The sequence below is a fragment of the Lepus europaeus genome, chromosome 4, assembly GCF_033115175.1.
Source record: "Lepus europaeus isolate LE1 chromosome 4, mLepTim1.pri, whole genome shotgun sequence".
Taxonomy (NCBI): Eukaryota; Metazoa; Chordata; class Mammalia; order Lagomorpha; family Leporidae; genus Lepus; species Lepus europaeus.
Window position 1 is genome coordinate 76,255,613 of NC_084830.1, and position 17,749 is coordinate 76,273,361.

The 17,749-nt window shown below is 43.7% G+C and overlaps 1 protein-coding gene, 1 long non-coding RNA gene and 1 other non-coding gene across 3 annotated transcripts in view; 2 read left to right on the forward strand and 1 right to left on the reverse strand.

Annotated features, from left to right (window-relative positions):
- Window positions 1-6,152: 6,152 nt before the first annotated feature.
- On the forward strand, window positions 6,153-9,265 carry LOC133757703 (uncharacterized). Its single transcript, XR_009865719.1, has 4 exons — window positions 6,153-6,256; window positions 8,093-8,228; window positions 8,478-8,547; window positions 9,106-9,265. It is a non-coding gene; the product is annotated as an uncharacterized LOC133757703 (long non-coding RNA).
- Window positions 8,316-8,404, forward strand: LOC133758967 (small nucleolar RNA SNORD87). Its single transcript, XR_009865862.1, has one exon. It is a non-coding gene; the product is annotated as a small nucleolar RNA SNORD87 (small nucleolar RNA).
- Window positions 9,266-11,677: 2,412 nt separating the features above from the next.
- The window catches only part of MCMDC2 (minichromosome maintenance domain containing 2), a 34,904-nt gene continuing 28,832 nt past the window's right edge, over window positions 11,678-17,749 (reverse strand). Inside the window, exons 13-14 of the mRNA XM_062188401.1 lie at window positions 16,281-16,390; window positions 11,678-11,972 (exon numbers count right to left, since the gene is read on the reverse strand). Coding sequence (XP_062044385.1) covers window positions 11,806-11,972; window positions 16,281-16,390 — 277 coding nt within the window. The 3' untranslated portion in view covers window positions 11,678-11,805. The remainder of the gene's footprint in view (window positions 11,973-16,280; window positions 16,391-17,749) is intronic.

A 17,749-nucleotide genomic window follows, 5' to 3' on the forward strand; every position in this document is an offset into this window, starting at 1 on the left:
ACATACATATATATTATCCATTTATTTATTCCTTCAAGAAGTACTTATTAAGTACTGTGAGCTATACAAGTATTACACACCAGGAATCAAGAAGTGAACAAACAGACACGGTCTTTCGTCTCACAGAACTTACACTGCATAGTGAGACTGCTTGGGGACACCCCGCCCATATCAGAGTGCCTGCTTCAAGTCCTGACTGTGCTTCCAATCCAGCTTCCTGCCAATGCTCATCCAGGAAGGCAGCAGTGGTGGCTCAAGTACTTGGGTCCCTACCATCCACATGGGAGGATCAGATTGAGTTTCAGTTTCTTCACTTTGACTTGACCCAGCCCTGGCTGTTATGGGCATTTGTAAAGAAACCAGTGAAAGGAAGATCTCTCTCTCTCTCTCTCTCTCTCTCTCTCTCTCTCTCTCTCCATCTGAGTATCTCTATCTTTCAAGTAAAAATGAGATCAAGAGGATTCCAGGCCAGACTAAAGCCCCTGGCTTGCTCTAAGAACTAACAGAAGGCCAGGGTGACTGCAGTACAGCAAGAGCAATGAAGTGAGAGTGAGGCAGGCCATGTGATGGTGTGTGTGTTTTCTCTTTAAGTATCTTTTTAAAAGTTTGTGGTATGGGGCCGGCGCCGTGGCTCACTTGGTTAATCCTCCGCCTGTGGCGCCAGCATCCCATATGGGTGCCGGGTTCTAGTCCCGGTTGCTCCTCTTCCAGTCCAGCTCTCTGCTAAGGCCCGGGAGGGCAGTGGAGGATGGCCCAAGGGCTTGGGTCCCTGTACCCACATGGGAGAACAGGAGGAAGCACTTGGCTCCTGGCTTCAGATCGGCACAGCACCGGCCGTTGCGGCCATTTGGGGAGTGAACCAACAGAAGAAAGACCTTTCTCTCTGTCTTTCTCTCACTGTCTAACTCTGTCAAATAAATAAATAAAGTTTGTGGTAAAATACACAACAAAATTTACCATTTTAGCCATTTTTTTTTTTTTGACAGGCAGGGTGGACAGTGAGAGAGAGAGACAGATAGAAAGGTCTTCCTTTCTACTTGGTGTCTCTATAAATTTTTCTGTTCTAGATATTGCATATGAGTAGAATCATGTAATATTTGTCTTTTTGTAATCTTAACTCTCTTAGTGCAATATGTTCATATATCAGAATTTCCTTCCTTTTTGAGGTTTCATAATGTTCCATTGCACACATATATAACATTTTGTTCATTCTTTCACCTACCTATGGACATTTGGGTTTTCTACTTTTTGGCTATTGTGAACAATGCTACTATGACCATTGATGTACAAGTACTGCTTGAGTCTCTGCTATCAATTCTTTTGGATACGTGGTATACCCAGAAGTAGAACTGCTGGGTCATGTGGTAATTATGTGTTTTACTTTCTGATGAATCACCACACAATTTTCCACAGTGGCTGTACCATTTTGCATTCTCCCAGCAATGCACAACACTTGTATCTTTATGTCTATTTATTTGGGAGACAGAGAACGACACAGAGTGCATTCCCAGTCACTGGTTCATTCCTGAAATGCCCACAGCAGTCCCCAGCTGGGCCCAAAGTTGGGAGCCAGGAACTGAATTCAGGTCTCCTACTCAGGTGGCAAGGACTCAACTATTTGAGCCATCACCTGATGCTTGCCAAGGTATACATAAGCAGGAAGCTGGAAGTGTAAGGATAGCCATGACTTGAACACAGTACTCTGATATGGAATGTGGACATCCCATCTGGCAGGTTAACTGCTAGGCCAAACGCCTGTTCCACAATTGGATATTTCTTGAAAATCTAATGGGAAGTTATTGGCATTAGTGATCAATTATTAATCCACTTTTTCTTTCTTTTCTCAACTGTTGTGACTACTGACTCCCTAAAAAGATCATCAAAACATCTGTTGGTAAAGCAAAGCCAAGTTTATTTCTTATCACAAAGCCTGTAAAGAAGGGAGGGATTAAGGGAAATAGAATATCGCTGCCTTAGCAGAGTCTTAAAAGCATCTCACAATGAGGAGGATATCTATGCAGGATATCTATGACATGTTGTTTAAGAGGTCTTGTTTAAGATGAGTATCTCAACGTGGCTTGGCTTGTTGAGCTGGGCAAAATGCATCACACTGGACAAATTACCTAGGCCCAGGAGACACAAGCCCAACAACTTTCAATGAGTCTTGAGAAGTGTTCCTATGTAATCAGAACTTATGTGTTGAGAGTGGGAATTGGGCCGGCGCTGTGGCACAGCAGGTTAACCCTGGCCTGAAGCACCAGCATCCCACATGGGCACCTGTTCTAGTCCCGGCTGCTCCTCTTCTGATCCAGCTCTCTGCTATGGCCTGGGAAAGCAGTAGAGATGGCCCAAGTCCTTGGGCCCCTGCACCCGCGTGGGAGACCCGGAAGAAGCTCCTGGCTCCTGGCTTCAGATCACCGCAGCACTGGCCATTGTGGCCGACTGGGGAGTGAACTAGCAAATGGAAGATCTCTCTGTCTCTGCCTCTCCTCTCTCTGTGTAACTCTTTCAAATAAATAAATAAATCTTAAAAAAAAAAAAAAAAAAGACAGACAGAGAGAGAGTGAGCATTGTGGTGCAATGGGTCCCAGCTTCCCATCCAGTTTTCAGCTAATGCATCCTGGGAGGCAGTGGATGATGGCTCAAGGCTTGGGCCCCTGCCACCTACATGGAAGACCTGGATGAAGTTCTAGGCTACTAGCTTTGGTGTGGCCTGGTCCTGGTTGTTACAGGGATTAGGGTAGTGAATCAGTGCAAGGAAAAATCTCTAACACTATCTCCTTGTTGCTCTGCCTTTCAAATAAATAAACACATTTTTAATCAACAGAACCTATGTATTCCACGACAGGAAGTTTTAATTTATCATTACACAGTGAACATACATTGACTAAGCCTGAAAAGTCAGGCTTTCGGTAAAAGGAGACAGATTTCTCACAGGGTGGAGATTGCTTTCTTTTTTTTTTTTTTTTTTTTTTTTTTTTGGACAGAGTGGACAGTAGAGGGAGACAGAGAGAAAGGTCTTCCTTTTTGAAGTTGGTTCACCCTCCAATGGCCGCCGCGGTAGGCGCGCTGCGGCTGGCGCACCGCGCTGATCCGATGGCAGGAGCCAGGTGCTTCTCCTGGTCTTCCATGGGGTGCAGGGCCCAAGCACTTGGGCCATCCTCCACTGCACTCCCTGGCCACAGCAGAGAGCTGGCCTGGAAGAGGGGCAACCGGGACAGGATCGGTGCCCCGACCGGGACTAGAACCCGGTGTGCCGGCGCCGCAAGGCGGAGGATTAGCCTGTTAAGCCACGGCGCCGGCCCGAGATTGCTTTCTTTAAAACATGATTAGTGAAACATCTTCAGGAACAGAGTGCTGTCTCTAAGAGGCTATTGAAGCAACAATGATTAATTTTCAGGAGGACATTTCTGGGAATAGATAAGGAATACAGAGAGAAATGACAAAGGACTGCAAGATTGCTCCAGATGACTAAGTGTGCGCATCACTCAAGTCAAGGCCTGGTGGGTAAGATTAATGGCTCTGACTGGATACTCCTCAGACAGGTCTCAGCAGGTGTTTCACTTGAATGCTTTGGGAATTTTTTACCTTCAGTTTGTTCTCAGTGGCATTCAACATGAGTGACTCCATTTTGATTTGGTCTGATCTGTTGGGACCTCATGCAGGAGGAGCTCAGTCCAAAACACAATGGCATCCCCACTTCCCACCCCATCGCTCCATCATTTGACAGGGAGACTTCTTGCAGCTATGAGGGAACAACAAAGAATCTCAGAGAAGTCAACCAGAAACCCTGAGAACACTGCACTGCTGAATTAACCAATCCTAGAACCACTTACCTCTGGATGTTTTTTGTAATGTGGAAAAATGTGAGTACATTCTTCACTCTTAAAAACCCACTTCAGTTTTATATTCTGTTCCATAAAGTCAAAACCAGATATTTATTTAATGAATGACATTATTTTGACATAATCAATTAAAGTAAATGATCTAAAATGATCATCTTAAAATGGGTGACTGTGCAGTTTTGGAAACTCGTGAATTTTAGTCATGGAATTTAATTGTATCCATTCAAAAGAAAGAATATATTAAGTCATTAAGGCAGTGGCTCCTCTATATCCACCCAGCTCAGCTCTCTCCTGGCAGCAGAAGCTGATGGATACCCTGTGAACACTCATAGGTAGCTACAGAAAAAAACACTAGCAACTCACAAGCTATCCTGTAGGGAACTGGAGGTGGGAGGGGGGTCCGTGTTAGACTCCGTTCTTCCCCTATGTCCCTGGGCTCAGTGTCACCAAGAACTTGCCTAAATTATTACGTTAGCGTCTGTGGGTTCAGTGTCCAAACTCACACTTTCAGTAATGGCGGCTCCCACAGCCACCCATTCAGTTTCAGGGAAACATTTGTGGGAGTGCCCACCCAGGTTGCTAAATCAGGCTGCGGAAGCAATATCCAGGCAGGAATAGGTCTATGAAATAGGCTGAAACCCACTCTATTTCTTGATGGAAGAAACAGCTTGTATGTTGCACCCCCGAAGAAAGATTTTTAAACCTTTGTATTCAGCAAAAACTTAGACGAGAATCCTTTGGTAACATACGTATAATCACAATTTGTTTGCTAGGTTTAGATTTTCTTTTTGTTTTTAAAGATTTATTTTATTTTATTTCAAAGTCAGAGTTACACAGAGAGGAGAGGTAGGGAGAGAGTGAAGTCTTCCCTCTGATGGTTCACTCTCCAGATGGCCCCAACGGCCAGAGCTGCGCCATTTAGGTTTAGATTTTCTTTTTTTGGACAGGCAGAGTGGAGAGTAGAGGGAGACAGAGAGAAAGGTCTTCCTTTGCCGTTGTTTCACCCTCCATTGGCCGCCGCGGTAGCGCACTGCGGCCCGCGCACCGCACTGATCCGATGGCAGGAGCCAGGTGCTTCTCCTGGTCTCCCATGGGGTGCAGGCCCAAGCACTTGGGCCATCCTCCACTGCACTCCCTGGCCACAGCAGAGAGCTGGACTGGAAGAGGGGCAACCGGGACAGGATCGGTGCCCCGACCGGGACTAGAACCCGGTGTGCCGGCGCCCCAAGGTGGAGGATTAGCCTACTGAGCCACGGCGCCGGCTAGATTTTCATATCATAGGTTGCTTTGAGGCAAATTAACATTTGGACTGGACTTCATATAAGTATCTTAGGTTTCCAACTTTTAAGTTGTTTTTGTTACGTGTTTTCCTGTGTTCTCTTTCTGGCGACAAGATCATAAACCTCTCTCCTCCAGCCTACCGCTTTGCAGCCAGGACTCGATATATAATGACTGGCAGCAAAAAGTAATAAAACACAAAACACTAAAATTAACAGCAACTTAGAACATATTCACAAATAAGGTAGGCAAACTACGGATGATCTTTTAAAACTCGGGTTCTAGTCCTGGTCGGGGCGCCGGATTCTGTCCTGGTTGCCCCTCTTCCAGGCCAGCTCTCTGCTGTGGCCAGGGAGTGCAGTGGAGGATGGCCCAAGTGCTTGGGCCCTGCACCCCATGGGAGACCAGGAGAAGCACCTGGCTCCTGGCTTCGGATCAGCGAGATGCGCTGGCCGCAGCGGCCATTGGAGGGTGAACCAATGGCAAAAAGGAAGACCTTTCTCTCTGTCTCTCTCTCTCACTATCCACTCTGCCCGTCCAAAAAAAAAAAAAAAAAAAAAAAAAACTCGATTTCCCTAATGAAAAACAATAGTATCAGTAGGTATTGTTGTAATATAGAAAAAAAGAAAAACGTCTTCGGTAACTGACTTTTCTCTGTAGAAGTCGATTCCTGAACCCCTACTCTACGGTGGGTTGTCCAGCTTTTTGATCGCTGAAATACGTGAGAGAATAGACTACCTAAACACTGCACTAAGGAATGGGAGACCCTTTTTTTAAACACTTCACGCTCGTTTGTATCCGCCAATAATTGGTCGGCTTAGTATTTGCATAGTCAAACAGCCCTAGGTACACACGGGCCTTAAAAGCAAAGTGACCAAGGCCTGCCAGCAGAAGTTTACCGCGTGGGCGCCGCCGCACACGTAGCAGAGACACGCACGCCTCCCCTGGTTCTCCCGCCGCACCCTCAGGGGCGGGGCCATGGACCGGAAGGGGCGGGGCCTGGCCTGGGAGCCAAAAGGCGTTCGGGGAAGCCCTGCTTCCTTTCCTGCCCTGACGCTGAGGGTGACGGAAGTTGTCAGCCATGATGTCGTGGCGGCGGCAGAGCTTGGGGGCCCATCACGGATCCGTTCGAGGTGAGCGCCCTGGCAGTGCTAGTTCCTGCCCTTCTTTGTGTTGGGTGTCGCTGCCCTATGGGTGCTAGCGCGGCGCTTTCCACCCGGCGGGCCGGCCCCGGGAGGCGGCTCTTCGCGCGCCGCGCCGTACCTGCGGGCTTTCCCTCCGCGCCATCTGCGCCCTCCAGGGTTGTTAGGAATTGCTTTCGAGTCTTAACTGACTGTTGTGTAGCAGACGCCAGTTCTGACTGCCTTCACCCCAGGAAATGGTAAAGAGCCTAGTGTGACTCCAGGGAGCCCGAGGCGCCTGGAAGGAAGGGCGGGTGGCTTCGTGCTCCGCCCGCGCCCTCGCCGGATGCCTTTTGTGTGCCCCGCAGCTTTGGCGGTTTCGCCTTCCCGAATAGGCCACTTAATTTTCTTTAATAAGGAAGCATGCTTTTTTTAAGGGTTAGTGATAAACTCTTCGCTGTTAAGACGACTCTTAGCTAAGCGCGCTTTGGGAGTGGTTTTGAAGGTAAGCAGCGCTGCTGTCGTTGCGTCAGAGCTGGCTGGCGTTTGCGTTGTAAGTAGGCTTTAAGGAGGAGGTATTGATGTGGGAGCAATTTGTCAAGCGTAGAAGACCCTCGGGCTGTAAATGCCTGCCTGCAGACGTGCAGAAGCTTGCATTTATTAGATGTCTGTCTGAACATAACCAAAAAACTGGGGCACAGAAAAGAGGCCGTTATTAAGAAATGAATAGCTCGTCAGTGAAAGTTGGCATACTCATGGTTTTTTTCCCCCAAATTTAAAATATATTGCTTCATCTGGAACAATTTAAACTGTAAACATGGGATAGCTTAAGATAGGTTATTTGATACCATCAATTATTTTTGAGGTGTTGAATCCTTTCATTGCTAAGTGTTGGGATTTTTTTAATTTAAAAAAAGTTATCAATTTCAAAAGCTGACAGAAATGTGCTATCCACTGGTTCTGTCCACAAATGACTAACAGCCTGGCTGCAGCCAGGAGTTCTAGGAGGCCTCACATGTGGGACCCACGTACTTGAGCCATCCACTGCCTGCCAGGGTGGTTGTCCATTAAGAGCTGAAATGCAAAACATAACCTTGAACCCATTTACTCCAATATGGGATGCAGGTGTCCCAAGCTACGTGTCAGCTGCTGTGCCAAACATCTGCCCCATTAATTTCCACACTAAGCCTAATAAGTAGTAATACTTCAGTGAAACATCAAAGCAAAATGATAAATTGTTTTGCAAGGTGCAGTATAGTAGATCTTAATAAATCATTTCTGTTAGTTGTCATGTTCAAAGATTTATCCTCTTGAGGTTCTAGAAGACAATGGCCATGTCATTTGTATGAGTTAATGCTACTGGACTGTGCAGACATACTAGATTTCTCATTGTGATGCTTTAGTTATATGTTTATGTACTTGTCTTTGTATACCTAACCTTTAACCAAGCTAATAGCTCATCTTTGTCAAGCTCTGAGATGGAAGAATAGTGGTGTGACCATTGTGATTTTAAATCAATGCTGCCACACAGCAGAGAGGTGATAAAATATTATTCCTCCAGCTTGGAAAGAAGCTCAATTTATGAAATTAGTGTCTAATCAGAGGGACCAACACATAATCAAATCATCACAGATATTTAATGTTTGGCTTTGTCTATTTTGACTCACAAAAAGAATTGTTAGAATTGTGTAATACATTTGTTTTCAAGGCGATATATTAAAAAGTGGATTGGGAGTTGGGTTGCAGGTGTGGTTGTGTTTGTGGTTTCTTACTGGACCATTGCTACATATAAGATGCCAAACAAATGGCAGTGAAATGGGAGTTTACAGTGAAATATTTAATTTCTAGGTGCTGCAAAGCCTGTGTGTTTTGAAGATGTATGAAGGTTGTAACAGGAGTTTCCCACACCCATCATAGAAGATGGCTGCGAATAAACTAGTAGGTCGCACCTGAATGTGCTGAAGTACTAAGAGTTCATGTCAAGGTATGTGACTTTCTCTCTTTCTGGTATTGCTACTGAAGGGCAGTACCCAAATTGCTCAATAAAATCTTGACTTAGGTCAGTGTATTTGCTGGCACAATGATGACTTAAATTACTTTTTGCCGTTTACCCAGCTGAGGGTTTCTTTGAAGAAATTTCTTCAAGACTGAGATGCCAGTTATCTATATTAATTTTGTCAATTACTGAAATGTAATGAAAGTTGTTTTTAATGGGTGAAATATTTCTTTTCAGCATATCGAGAGCTGTAGGCAAACTTTCGGCTCCTTAGGCTGTGGTGTTTAAAAATGTTTCATTGCCTCAAGTAAGTAATTATGACTTGATAAGCAACCACTTGCTGTTGATAGTCCATAAGTTTCTATTAAACTGCTGAAGGATAGGGCCAAAGATTTTATTTATTTGAAAGACAGAATTACAGAGAAATAGACACAGATATTCCATTCCCTGGTTCACTCCCCAAATGGCTAAAACTGCCCAGGTACATTAACAGGAAGCTAATTTGGAAGTGGCGTGGCCAGGACTTAAACCAGGGCTCATACTAGGATGCTGGCGTCACAAATAGTGTTTTAACAAACTGTACCACAACCCCATTTCTAGCCAGTTCTTTTTGCAGTTGCCTTTGAGTGTTGAGTTCCATTGCCTTTGTGCAACTTAGGAATATTGAAGTTTCCCCCTCAGAGCTCCCATCTGCTGGTTCACTTCCTAAATGATTAAATTGCCTGGGTTGGGTACGCACTTGAGAGTCTGGAACTCAGTGCAAGGTTCCCAGGTTAGTGGGTGGGACCCAAGATTTTGAGTTTGAGTATGAGATGATTTTCACTGCTTGTTTCTGATTGGGTTTTTTGTTTCCTTTTTTTTGGAGGTGTGGCATGCAGCAGTTCAGAAGGAAAAGTGAAGAACTGATCAAGAAAACATGAACAGAAACGAATGATGAAAATTCACACTGTAGTAAATGATGTAGACAAACACATACTTTTAATTGCTGAGCAATAAAGTGCTTGAATGATGCATTTTGATAGTCACCAGTGAGACTTTTTTACATTAAGGATATAATGCTGTTGGCAGCTTAGTTCACTTGTGGGTGCTGAGTCTCACTGAGTTAGGCAGCTGGGGAGACAAATGACTGCACTGTATTGCCATTCATGAAAAACAGGTGATTGGAATATCCTCCTTACATTGGAGCTCCTTCTGTGCTTAGTAATCAAATTCCCCATTACAGTAACAGTCCACTTTTTTGTGACCTATTGATTTTATTTTAAATTTAATTCTAAATTTGACATATCTTTGTGAACAAAAAAGTATGCCACATTACAGAAAGTAGTGATGAGGCAGACTAGTCTTTCCAGGACTAAAGCTTAGACAGTAGAGTTCTAAAACAAATGAATTCCTTCAGAAGCTAGTTAAATCTATGGAGTCCTAAGTTGAAAAGTTCTTGTGCCCTGCCTATAAAGCCAGAAATGTTTTGAGATATAATATATCCAAAAGCACAGAATAAAGGTCCTTTTTTTTTTTTTTTTTTTTTTTTGACAGGCAGAGTGGATAGTGAGAGAGACAGAGAGAAAGGTCTTCCTTTTTGCCATTGGTTCACCCTCCAATGGCAGCTGTGGCCGGCGCATCGCGCTGATCCGAAGCCAGGAGCCAGGTGCCTCTCCTGGTCTCCCATGTGGGTGCAGGGCCCAAGGACTTGGGCCATCCTCCACTGGCTTCCTGGGCCATAGCAGAGAGCTGGCCTGGAAGAGGGGCAACCGGGATAGAATCCGGTGCCCCAACCGGGACTAGAACCCGGTGTGCCAGCGCCGCAAGGTGGAGGATTAGCCTGTTAAGCCATGGCGCCGGCCAGAATAAAGGTCTTAACAATACAGGATTATAATATATAAAAAGATATTTGGTGAACACTGCTTTCAATAATAGTGAATGACTTCTCAAGATCCTGTGGAGAGAGCTGTCTGGTTAAGAAAGCTATTCTGAAATAAAAAGCTAAAAATAAGGAAGCTCTGTGAATACCAATTTTAAAAGAATACATGGTACTACCCCAGCTAATAAGCTAGCAATGTTTGTAATGTCTTGCTTTTCTGTAAATATTAAGCTTTGAAAAATGAGAACTAAGGTAGATAGGTTTGATGGTATGGGCTTGGAAGTTTTTCCTTTCTCTTTGGAACCTTGTGACCTAACAATTACTGTTGAAGAGCCAATTTACAAATTTACTTATACAGAATATATAGATGATTTGCTTGGCTCCTTGATTCCATCTAAATTTTTAAACGTAACTTGGTTGCTAAATAGGAGATTATCAAAGATTTTTCTGACTCCATATTTATGGCTTCTAAAACTACATATGTACCCGTAGTAATAAAGGCTTTAAATTTGAAGCTTCAGGTTATAAATTAGTTAAAAGGAGGCATTGTGGCATTTAAGTTGCCCTTAGGACACATCCCATGTCAGTGCTGGTTGAAGACCTGGCTAGTTTGGGATCTAGCTCCCTGCTAATGTGCCTTGGAAGCAGGTGATGATGGTCTGAGTACATGGGTCCCTGCCACCCACATGGGAGTTCTGGGCTCCTGGTTGTGGCCTGGCTATTATGGCCATGTGGGGAGTGAACCAGCAGATGGAAGATCTTTGTCTCTTTTTCTGTCACTGCTTATTTATAAATAAGTCTTAAAACATTACTTTTCAGTTTGGCAAGTTCACCAGTATAAGAAAAAAATGGTTTAAATTAAGTTTGTAGAAAATGTTATTGCCATCTTGTGACAAATAGAGTGAACTACCTAAGTTATTTATGTTGCAACATTATTTTTTGTCTTAATCACCAGTGTATTGATCTTACCAAAAGTGGTTTTTAAATTTTTGTTTTTTATTGGAGCTAGATAAAGCTTCCATCTGCTGGAATTATGCCCACAATGGTCAGGAGTGGGAACTCAGTCCAGGTCTCATGAAGGTAGCAGACATCCAACCACTTGAACCATCACCTGATGGCCACTTCCAGGGTGTATCCTCATGGGCCAAAGCTGAGTATCAAACCCAGGTACTCTGGGATGCCTCAAGCAACTTTGTCACTGAATTGTCCACATTGTTCCTCTATTTTAAAATTCAATGGGTTTTAGAGATTTGAAATAGCATCCCATTAGCAATTAGTATTGAGGGAACTATATTTTACATTTTTCTCTTTGAAAGGCAGGGTGGACAGTGAGCGAAAGAGACAGAAAGGTCTTCCTTTTCCATAGGTTCACCCCCCAATGGCCGCTGCGGCCGGTGCATTGCATTGATCCGAAGCCAGGAGCCAGGTGCTTCCTCCTGGTCTCCCATGTGGGTGCAGGGCCCAAGGACCTGGGCCATCCTCCACTGCACTCCCAGGCCACAGCAGAGAGCTGGACTGGAAGAGGAGCAACCGGGACTAGAACCCACTGTGCCGGCGCTGCCGGCGGAGAATTAGCCTATTGAGCTCCGGCGCTGGCCTATTTTACATTTTTGAATATGGAATTCTAATACTATCCTGTAATATCTGAAGCATTATTTTAAAAGCTGCTTAAATAGGAGTGAAGAAAAAAAGATGTCCTTGAATTCCTTATTCATCACTAGAGAAAACAGCTGTCCCAGGTCCGTATGTGGCAATAAATTGTTGGAGCTGCTGTTGGCACCGGGTCAGGTAGTGATCCCTTTGCTCTAAATATTCTTCGTTAAACAGATCAAATGGAAATAGTGCATTTGGAGCAACACAAAATATGGAGGTCCCTAAATGAAGCAGAAAATTAGTGTAACTGAATACTTCTAAGTACGAAATCACATTTTCAACCAAAATACTTGAGTAAAAAGTTTAAAAATCAAGTTCTGACCTAATAGAGTATCTCAGTAGTCATTCATTTAAATCTGACTTTTTTTTTGAAACTCAAGATGATGACCTTGAATAACCCTTCTGTCAAAGGCCAATCAATGCCTTCTCACATGCTGTGGATCCTAGCCCTTCTCACCTTTTTCTAGGACTTCACTCCTTTGAACTTTTCTTTTGATAGTATCATCAGTTTACTCACATACAATTTAGTAAAATTAAATCTCTTCGCACCACACATTCTTAAACTAATATTCCATATTTTGCCTCATTTCATAGTCCAACATCTCAAAACTTATCTCTGCTGTCTCCATCTCCTCATCTACCCTACCCCTATTCCCAGTCCACTGAAATAGCCCTGATCATGGCCACCTACAACCTCTGGATTCCCAAATCATTTTATAGAGACTGAGTAGGATATGACCACTCTGTTACCTTGGAACCACTCCTTTCTTGGCTTCTATTAATAACACCTTTGATTTTCCAACTACTGCTGCTTCTCTGTTAGTTCCTTCTGCTTAACCTATCCCATTTCTAAATATTGGAGTAATTAAAATTTTTATTTTCAATTTACTTGAAAGGCAAAGAGATCTTACATCCACTGGTTCACTCTACAAATGCCCACAACAGCCAGGGCTGGGTCAGGCTTTAATCCAGGAGTAGGGAGCTCCATCTGGGTCTCCTATATGGGTGGTAGAGACACAAGTATTTGAGCCATCACTGGCTGCCTTCCTGCATTAACAGGAAGCTGAATCAGAAGCAGAATAGCCAGCACTAACCTGGCACTCTGCTATGGGATGCAGGTGTCTAGAGTAGCTGTGCAAAGGCCTGCCCCTAAATATAGAAGTTCTTTGACAGCCTTAGAGTTCTTTCTAATCTCAAAGTGATTTCATCCACTGCTTTGCTTTGCATGTTGTCTATGCTGTTGATTCCTAAATTACATTTTAGCTTAGTACTCTAAACTCTATAGGTTTTTTTTTTTTTTAGAGGCAGAGTGGATAGTGAGAGAGACAGAGAGAAAGGTCTTCCTTTTTGCCGTTGGTTCACCCTCCAATGGCCGCTGCGGCCGGCGCATCTGAAGCCAGGAGCTAGGTGCTTCTCCTGGTCTCCCATGTGGGTGCCGGGCCCAAGGACTTGGGCCATCCTCCACTGCCTTCCTGGGCCATAGCAGAGAGCTGGCCTGGAAGAGGGGCAACCGGGATAGAATCTGGCGCCCCAACCGGGACTAGAACCTGATGTGCCAGCGCCGCAAGGTGGAGGATTAGCCTGTTAAGCCACGGCGCTGGCCTATAGTTTGTTTTATCTATTGATATGTTTCTAAGATTTCTCAATATTTCTGTAATTTGATTTTTCTCCCAAACCTTTTCACTCTTTCTGATCTTAGTAAACGGCATCATCACTCACTCACTCAAGGCAGAAAGCTAGGAGATTCCCTCAGTTCCTGCTCTTCCTCCCAATCCCTGCCAACAACTCTTTAATTTATGACCCCAGTCTATTGGGTTTTTGTGTCCAAAGTTCTAGTCAAAGCTCCCATTAACTTCCTGTACTGTAATCAGAATTTTCTAACTGATCTCTCTTTCCACTCTTAAACCTTCCAATCCATTCTCCATACGAACTCCAGAGATATTTCAAAAATACAATTGATCACATCACTGCACTGCTTACAACTTCAGTGGTTTCCTATTGTACTTAGAATGCAATCCCAGTTTTCTGCTGTGTTCTGTGAGGCCCTGCAGGATCTGGCCCTACTTTCCAGCCTAACTAGTACCAGTGTCTTCTTTGTTTTTTTAAAGATTTTATTTATTTGAGAGGTAGAGTTATAGACAGAAAGAGGGAGGGACACAGAAAAAGGTCTAACATCTGCTGGTTCTCTCCTTAAATGGCTGCAATAGCCAGAGTTGGGCTGATCCGGAGCCAGGAGCTTCTTCCAGGTCTCCCACATGGGTTCAGGGTCCCAAGCACTTGGGCCATCTTCCACTGCTTTCCCAGGCCATAAGCAGAGCTGGATAGGAATAGGAGCAGCCAGGATACAAACCGGCACCCATAGAGGATGCCAGTGCTGCAGGCAGAGGCTTAGCCCACTATGCTACAGTGCCAGCCCCTCTTTCCATTTCTTATAAGCACTTGTATATGTAGTTTCCTTCTACCTAGACTCCCCTCGGTGGGATAATTTTCTTGCTTTGTTTAATAGTTAAGGAACTCCTAATATTGTTTTGCTTAAAACATAAAAACTAACATACCTAACAAATTCATTATGAAAACAAAAGTAAGGGGGAAAAAGTTTTCATTGTTTTATTTCCCTCAAATGCTTTCTTAAGTGCTTCAAGAAAGTCTTGACAAAATAGGGACCATGTGAAAAATATTCATATTCAACCATAGGAGTATTAGTACTATAATAACCATAGTTTTTCAATTCAAGGGCATTTTTGTCTTCATCCAGTTGTTGGCATGTCCTAATAAAGTTGGCAGCATTTTTCCTTTATGGTGTATAATATAATGTATCAGATTTGATAAAATATGGTCTTAGTTAAAGAGTAAGAGAAGAATGTAAAGATAATAAAAAAGATATATTCTGCCAAATTACTGTTTTGTATTGGTTGGGAACAAGTGTTTTTCTCTTCTGGTATATAAAACTAATTCAGTGTAATTAACGTTTTCAGTATATCATCAATCTCAAAGACATACTACATAAAACTTAAAATCCATCTCCCTGGGAAAAAGGTATAAGGCATACACATAAAAATTTGTAAACAATTTAGGGATTCACAAGCACCTAGGACTCCATGGACCCCAGGTTAAGAATAGTTGGGGCCAGTGCCACGGCTCACTAGGCTAATCCTCCGCCTTGCGGCGCCAGCACACCGGGTTCTGTCCTGGTTGCCCCTCTTCCACGCCAGCTCTCTGCTGTGGCCAGGGAGTGCAGTGGAGGATAGCCCAAGTGCTTAGGCCCTGCACCCCATGGGAGACCAGGAGAAGCACCTGGCTCCTGCCATTGGATCAGTGCGGTGCGCCAGCCGCGGCGGCCATTGGAGGATGAACCAACGGCAAAGGAAGACCTTTTTCTCTGTCTCTCTCTCTCACTGTCCACTCTGCCTGTCATAAAAAAAAAAAAAAAAAGGTTTTATTTTTTAAAAATTATTTGAGAGGCAAAAAGAGACAGTACTTATCTGCTGGCTCACTCCCAAATGCCTGCAAAAACCAGGGTTAGGCCTGGCCAAAGCTAGGAGCACGGCACTCAATCTGGGCCTCCCACATGAGTGCTAGGGACCCAACTACTTGAGTCATCACTGCATATTGTTCTAGAAGGAAGAGAAAGTCATTTTTTATATTAAATACTTTTCCCCCCAGAACTCTTTAAGCAATGCAAAAGTTCAAATATAGAAATAATAATACATAATAAGGAAATGTCAGATGATGACACTACCTAGAAACAATTAGTAAATATTCAACTTCAGATAGGCCTTATGAACAGATATATATTATTTAAAATAATATTTACAGGTTGGCATTTGGCCTGGTGATTAAAGATGCTGATTAAGATTCCTATATCCTGGGGCTGGCACTGTGGTATAGCAGGTAAAAGCCACCGCCTGCAGTGCCAGCATCCCATATGGGTGCCAGTTTGAGTCCCGGTTGCTCCACTTCCAATCCAGCTCTTTGCTACAGCCTGGAAAGCAGTAGAAGATGGCCCAAGTCCTGAGGCCCCTGACCCAGAGGAAGCTCCTGGCTCCTGGCTTCAGATCGGTGCAGCTCTGGCCGTTGCGGCCAATTGGGGAGTGAACCAGCAGATGGAAGACCTCTCTCACACACACTCTTTCTCCTTTCTCTGTTAACTCTTAGAAATAAATAAATAAATCTTTAAAAAAAATTCCTCCATCCCATAATGAAGTGCCTGAGTTCAATGCTCAACTTCACTCCTGACTCCAATACTCAACTTCACTTCTGACTCCAGATTCCTAGTAATGCAAATCCTTGGAGGCAATAGTAATGGCTGAAGTGGTTGGGTTCCTTTCCCAAAATGGGGAACCTAGATTGAGTTCCTGGCTCACAGCTTTCCACTGAGTCACTGTGGATGCTTGGGGAATGAACCAGAGGATGGAGCTCTCTTGTTTCTCTGCATCTCAAAAAATTATTTAAATATATGTAATATTTTAATTTCATGGACTAAGAATATTTAAGTAAGTTTTGAGACCATTAACAATTGAATACATTACCATATTTCAATGTGAGAGATGTTTCAAATAATAAGGCTGCAATTAGCACATCTTCTTTGAGCACTTTATTCCTTAAGTTCAGTCGAGCATGTGCTTCAGATAGGGAAACTCTAAAAAGGAAAATTGGTGCCAATCAAAATGTGTTATATTACAAAAATAATATGTATTTTGGCAGGAACAGTTAATACATATGTGAACCTTAGCCACAGCTTAAAGATTAGCATTTTCATTTTAAAAAATGTTGGGTTTCAAAGTATTTTTTCCTGCCCACTTAAAACAGACTATTAGAGAATAAGCAAGGTTCTTGACTTAGTATTAAACAGTTGGTTTCTATCCTGACTTCTATTGATCATTGCACACCCCATCCCAAGTTCTATTGAATTAAATGGATAGTTGGGAACCTATCTCTTATAGATACATCTTCAATATTTTTTGAAGTCTCCATAGAAGCCTACAGTTTCCATGTCAGAAAGGATCTTAGAGTTTGAAAGTTTAAATTTCCATCAGATAACTGAATTTCCTTTAGAATACCCCATGTTATTCATTATCCAGTCTCTTTTGAACCTCTCCTACTAGTGACTGCTTCATGAGGCATTCTGTTTCTATGTATTTTTAATTTTTTCATAATAATCATGTAGTAGAAACAACTTCACAAACACCATTTTTATGCATGAAAGAAAGTTGTGTTTTTTTGTTTTTTTTTTTTTTTTTTAATTTGAGTTGAGAGGCAGAGTTACAGAGAGAGAAAAAGACGGAGACAAAGACCCTCCATCCACTGGTTCACTCCCCAAATGGCTACAACAGCCAGGACTGGGCCAGCCTGAAGCTAGGAGCCAGGAGCTTCTTCTGGATCTCCCACGCCAGTGCAGGAGTCCAAGCATTTGGGACATCTTCACTGCCCTCCCTGGCCATCAGCAGAGAGCTGGATTGGAAGAGAAGTAGCTGGGACATTAACCCACATGCATATGGGATGCTGGCACCTCAGAGAGAGGCTTAGCCTACTATGTCACAGTGCTGGCCCCAGAAAAACATGAGAAAATGGGTCTTGGGGGTAGGCATTTGACATAGCAGTTAAGATGCCACTTGTGACACCAATATGCCATATCAGAGTGCCTAAGTTTGAGTCCAGCTCCATTTTTTTTTTAAGATTTATTTATTTATTTGAAAGTCAGAGTTACACAGAGAGAGGAGGGAGGGAGTAGGGGGCGGTCTTCCATCCATTGGTTCACTCCCCACTTGTCCGCAATGGCCAGAGCTGTGCCAACCCGAAGCCAGGAGCCAGGAGCTTCTTCTGGGTCTCCCACATGGGCACAGGGGCCCAAGGACTTGGACCATCTTCCACTGCTTTCCCAGGCCATAGCAGAGAGCTGGTTCAGAAGTGGAGCAGCCGGGACTTGAACCAGTGCCCATATGTGATGCCGGCACTGTTGGTGGCAGCTTTACCCAATATGCCACAGAGCTGGCCCCAA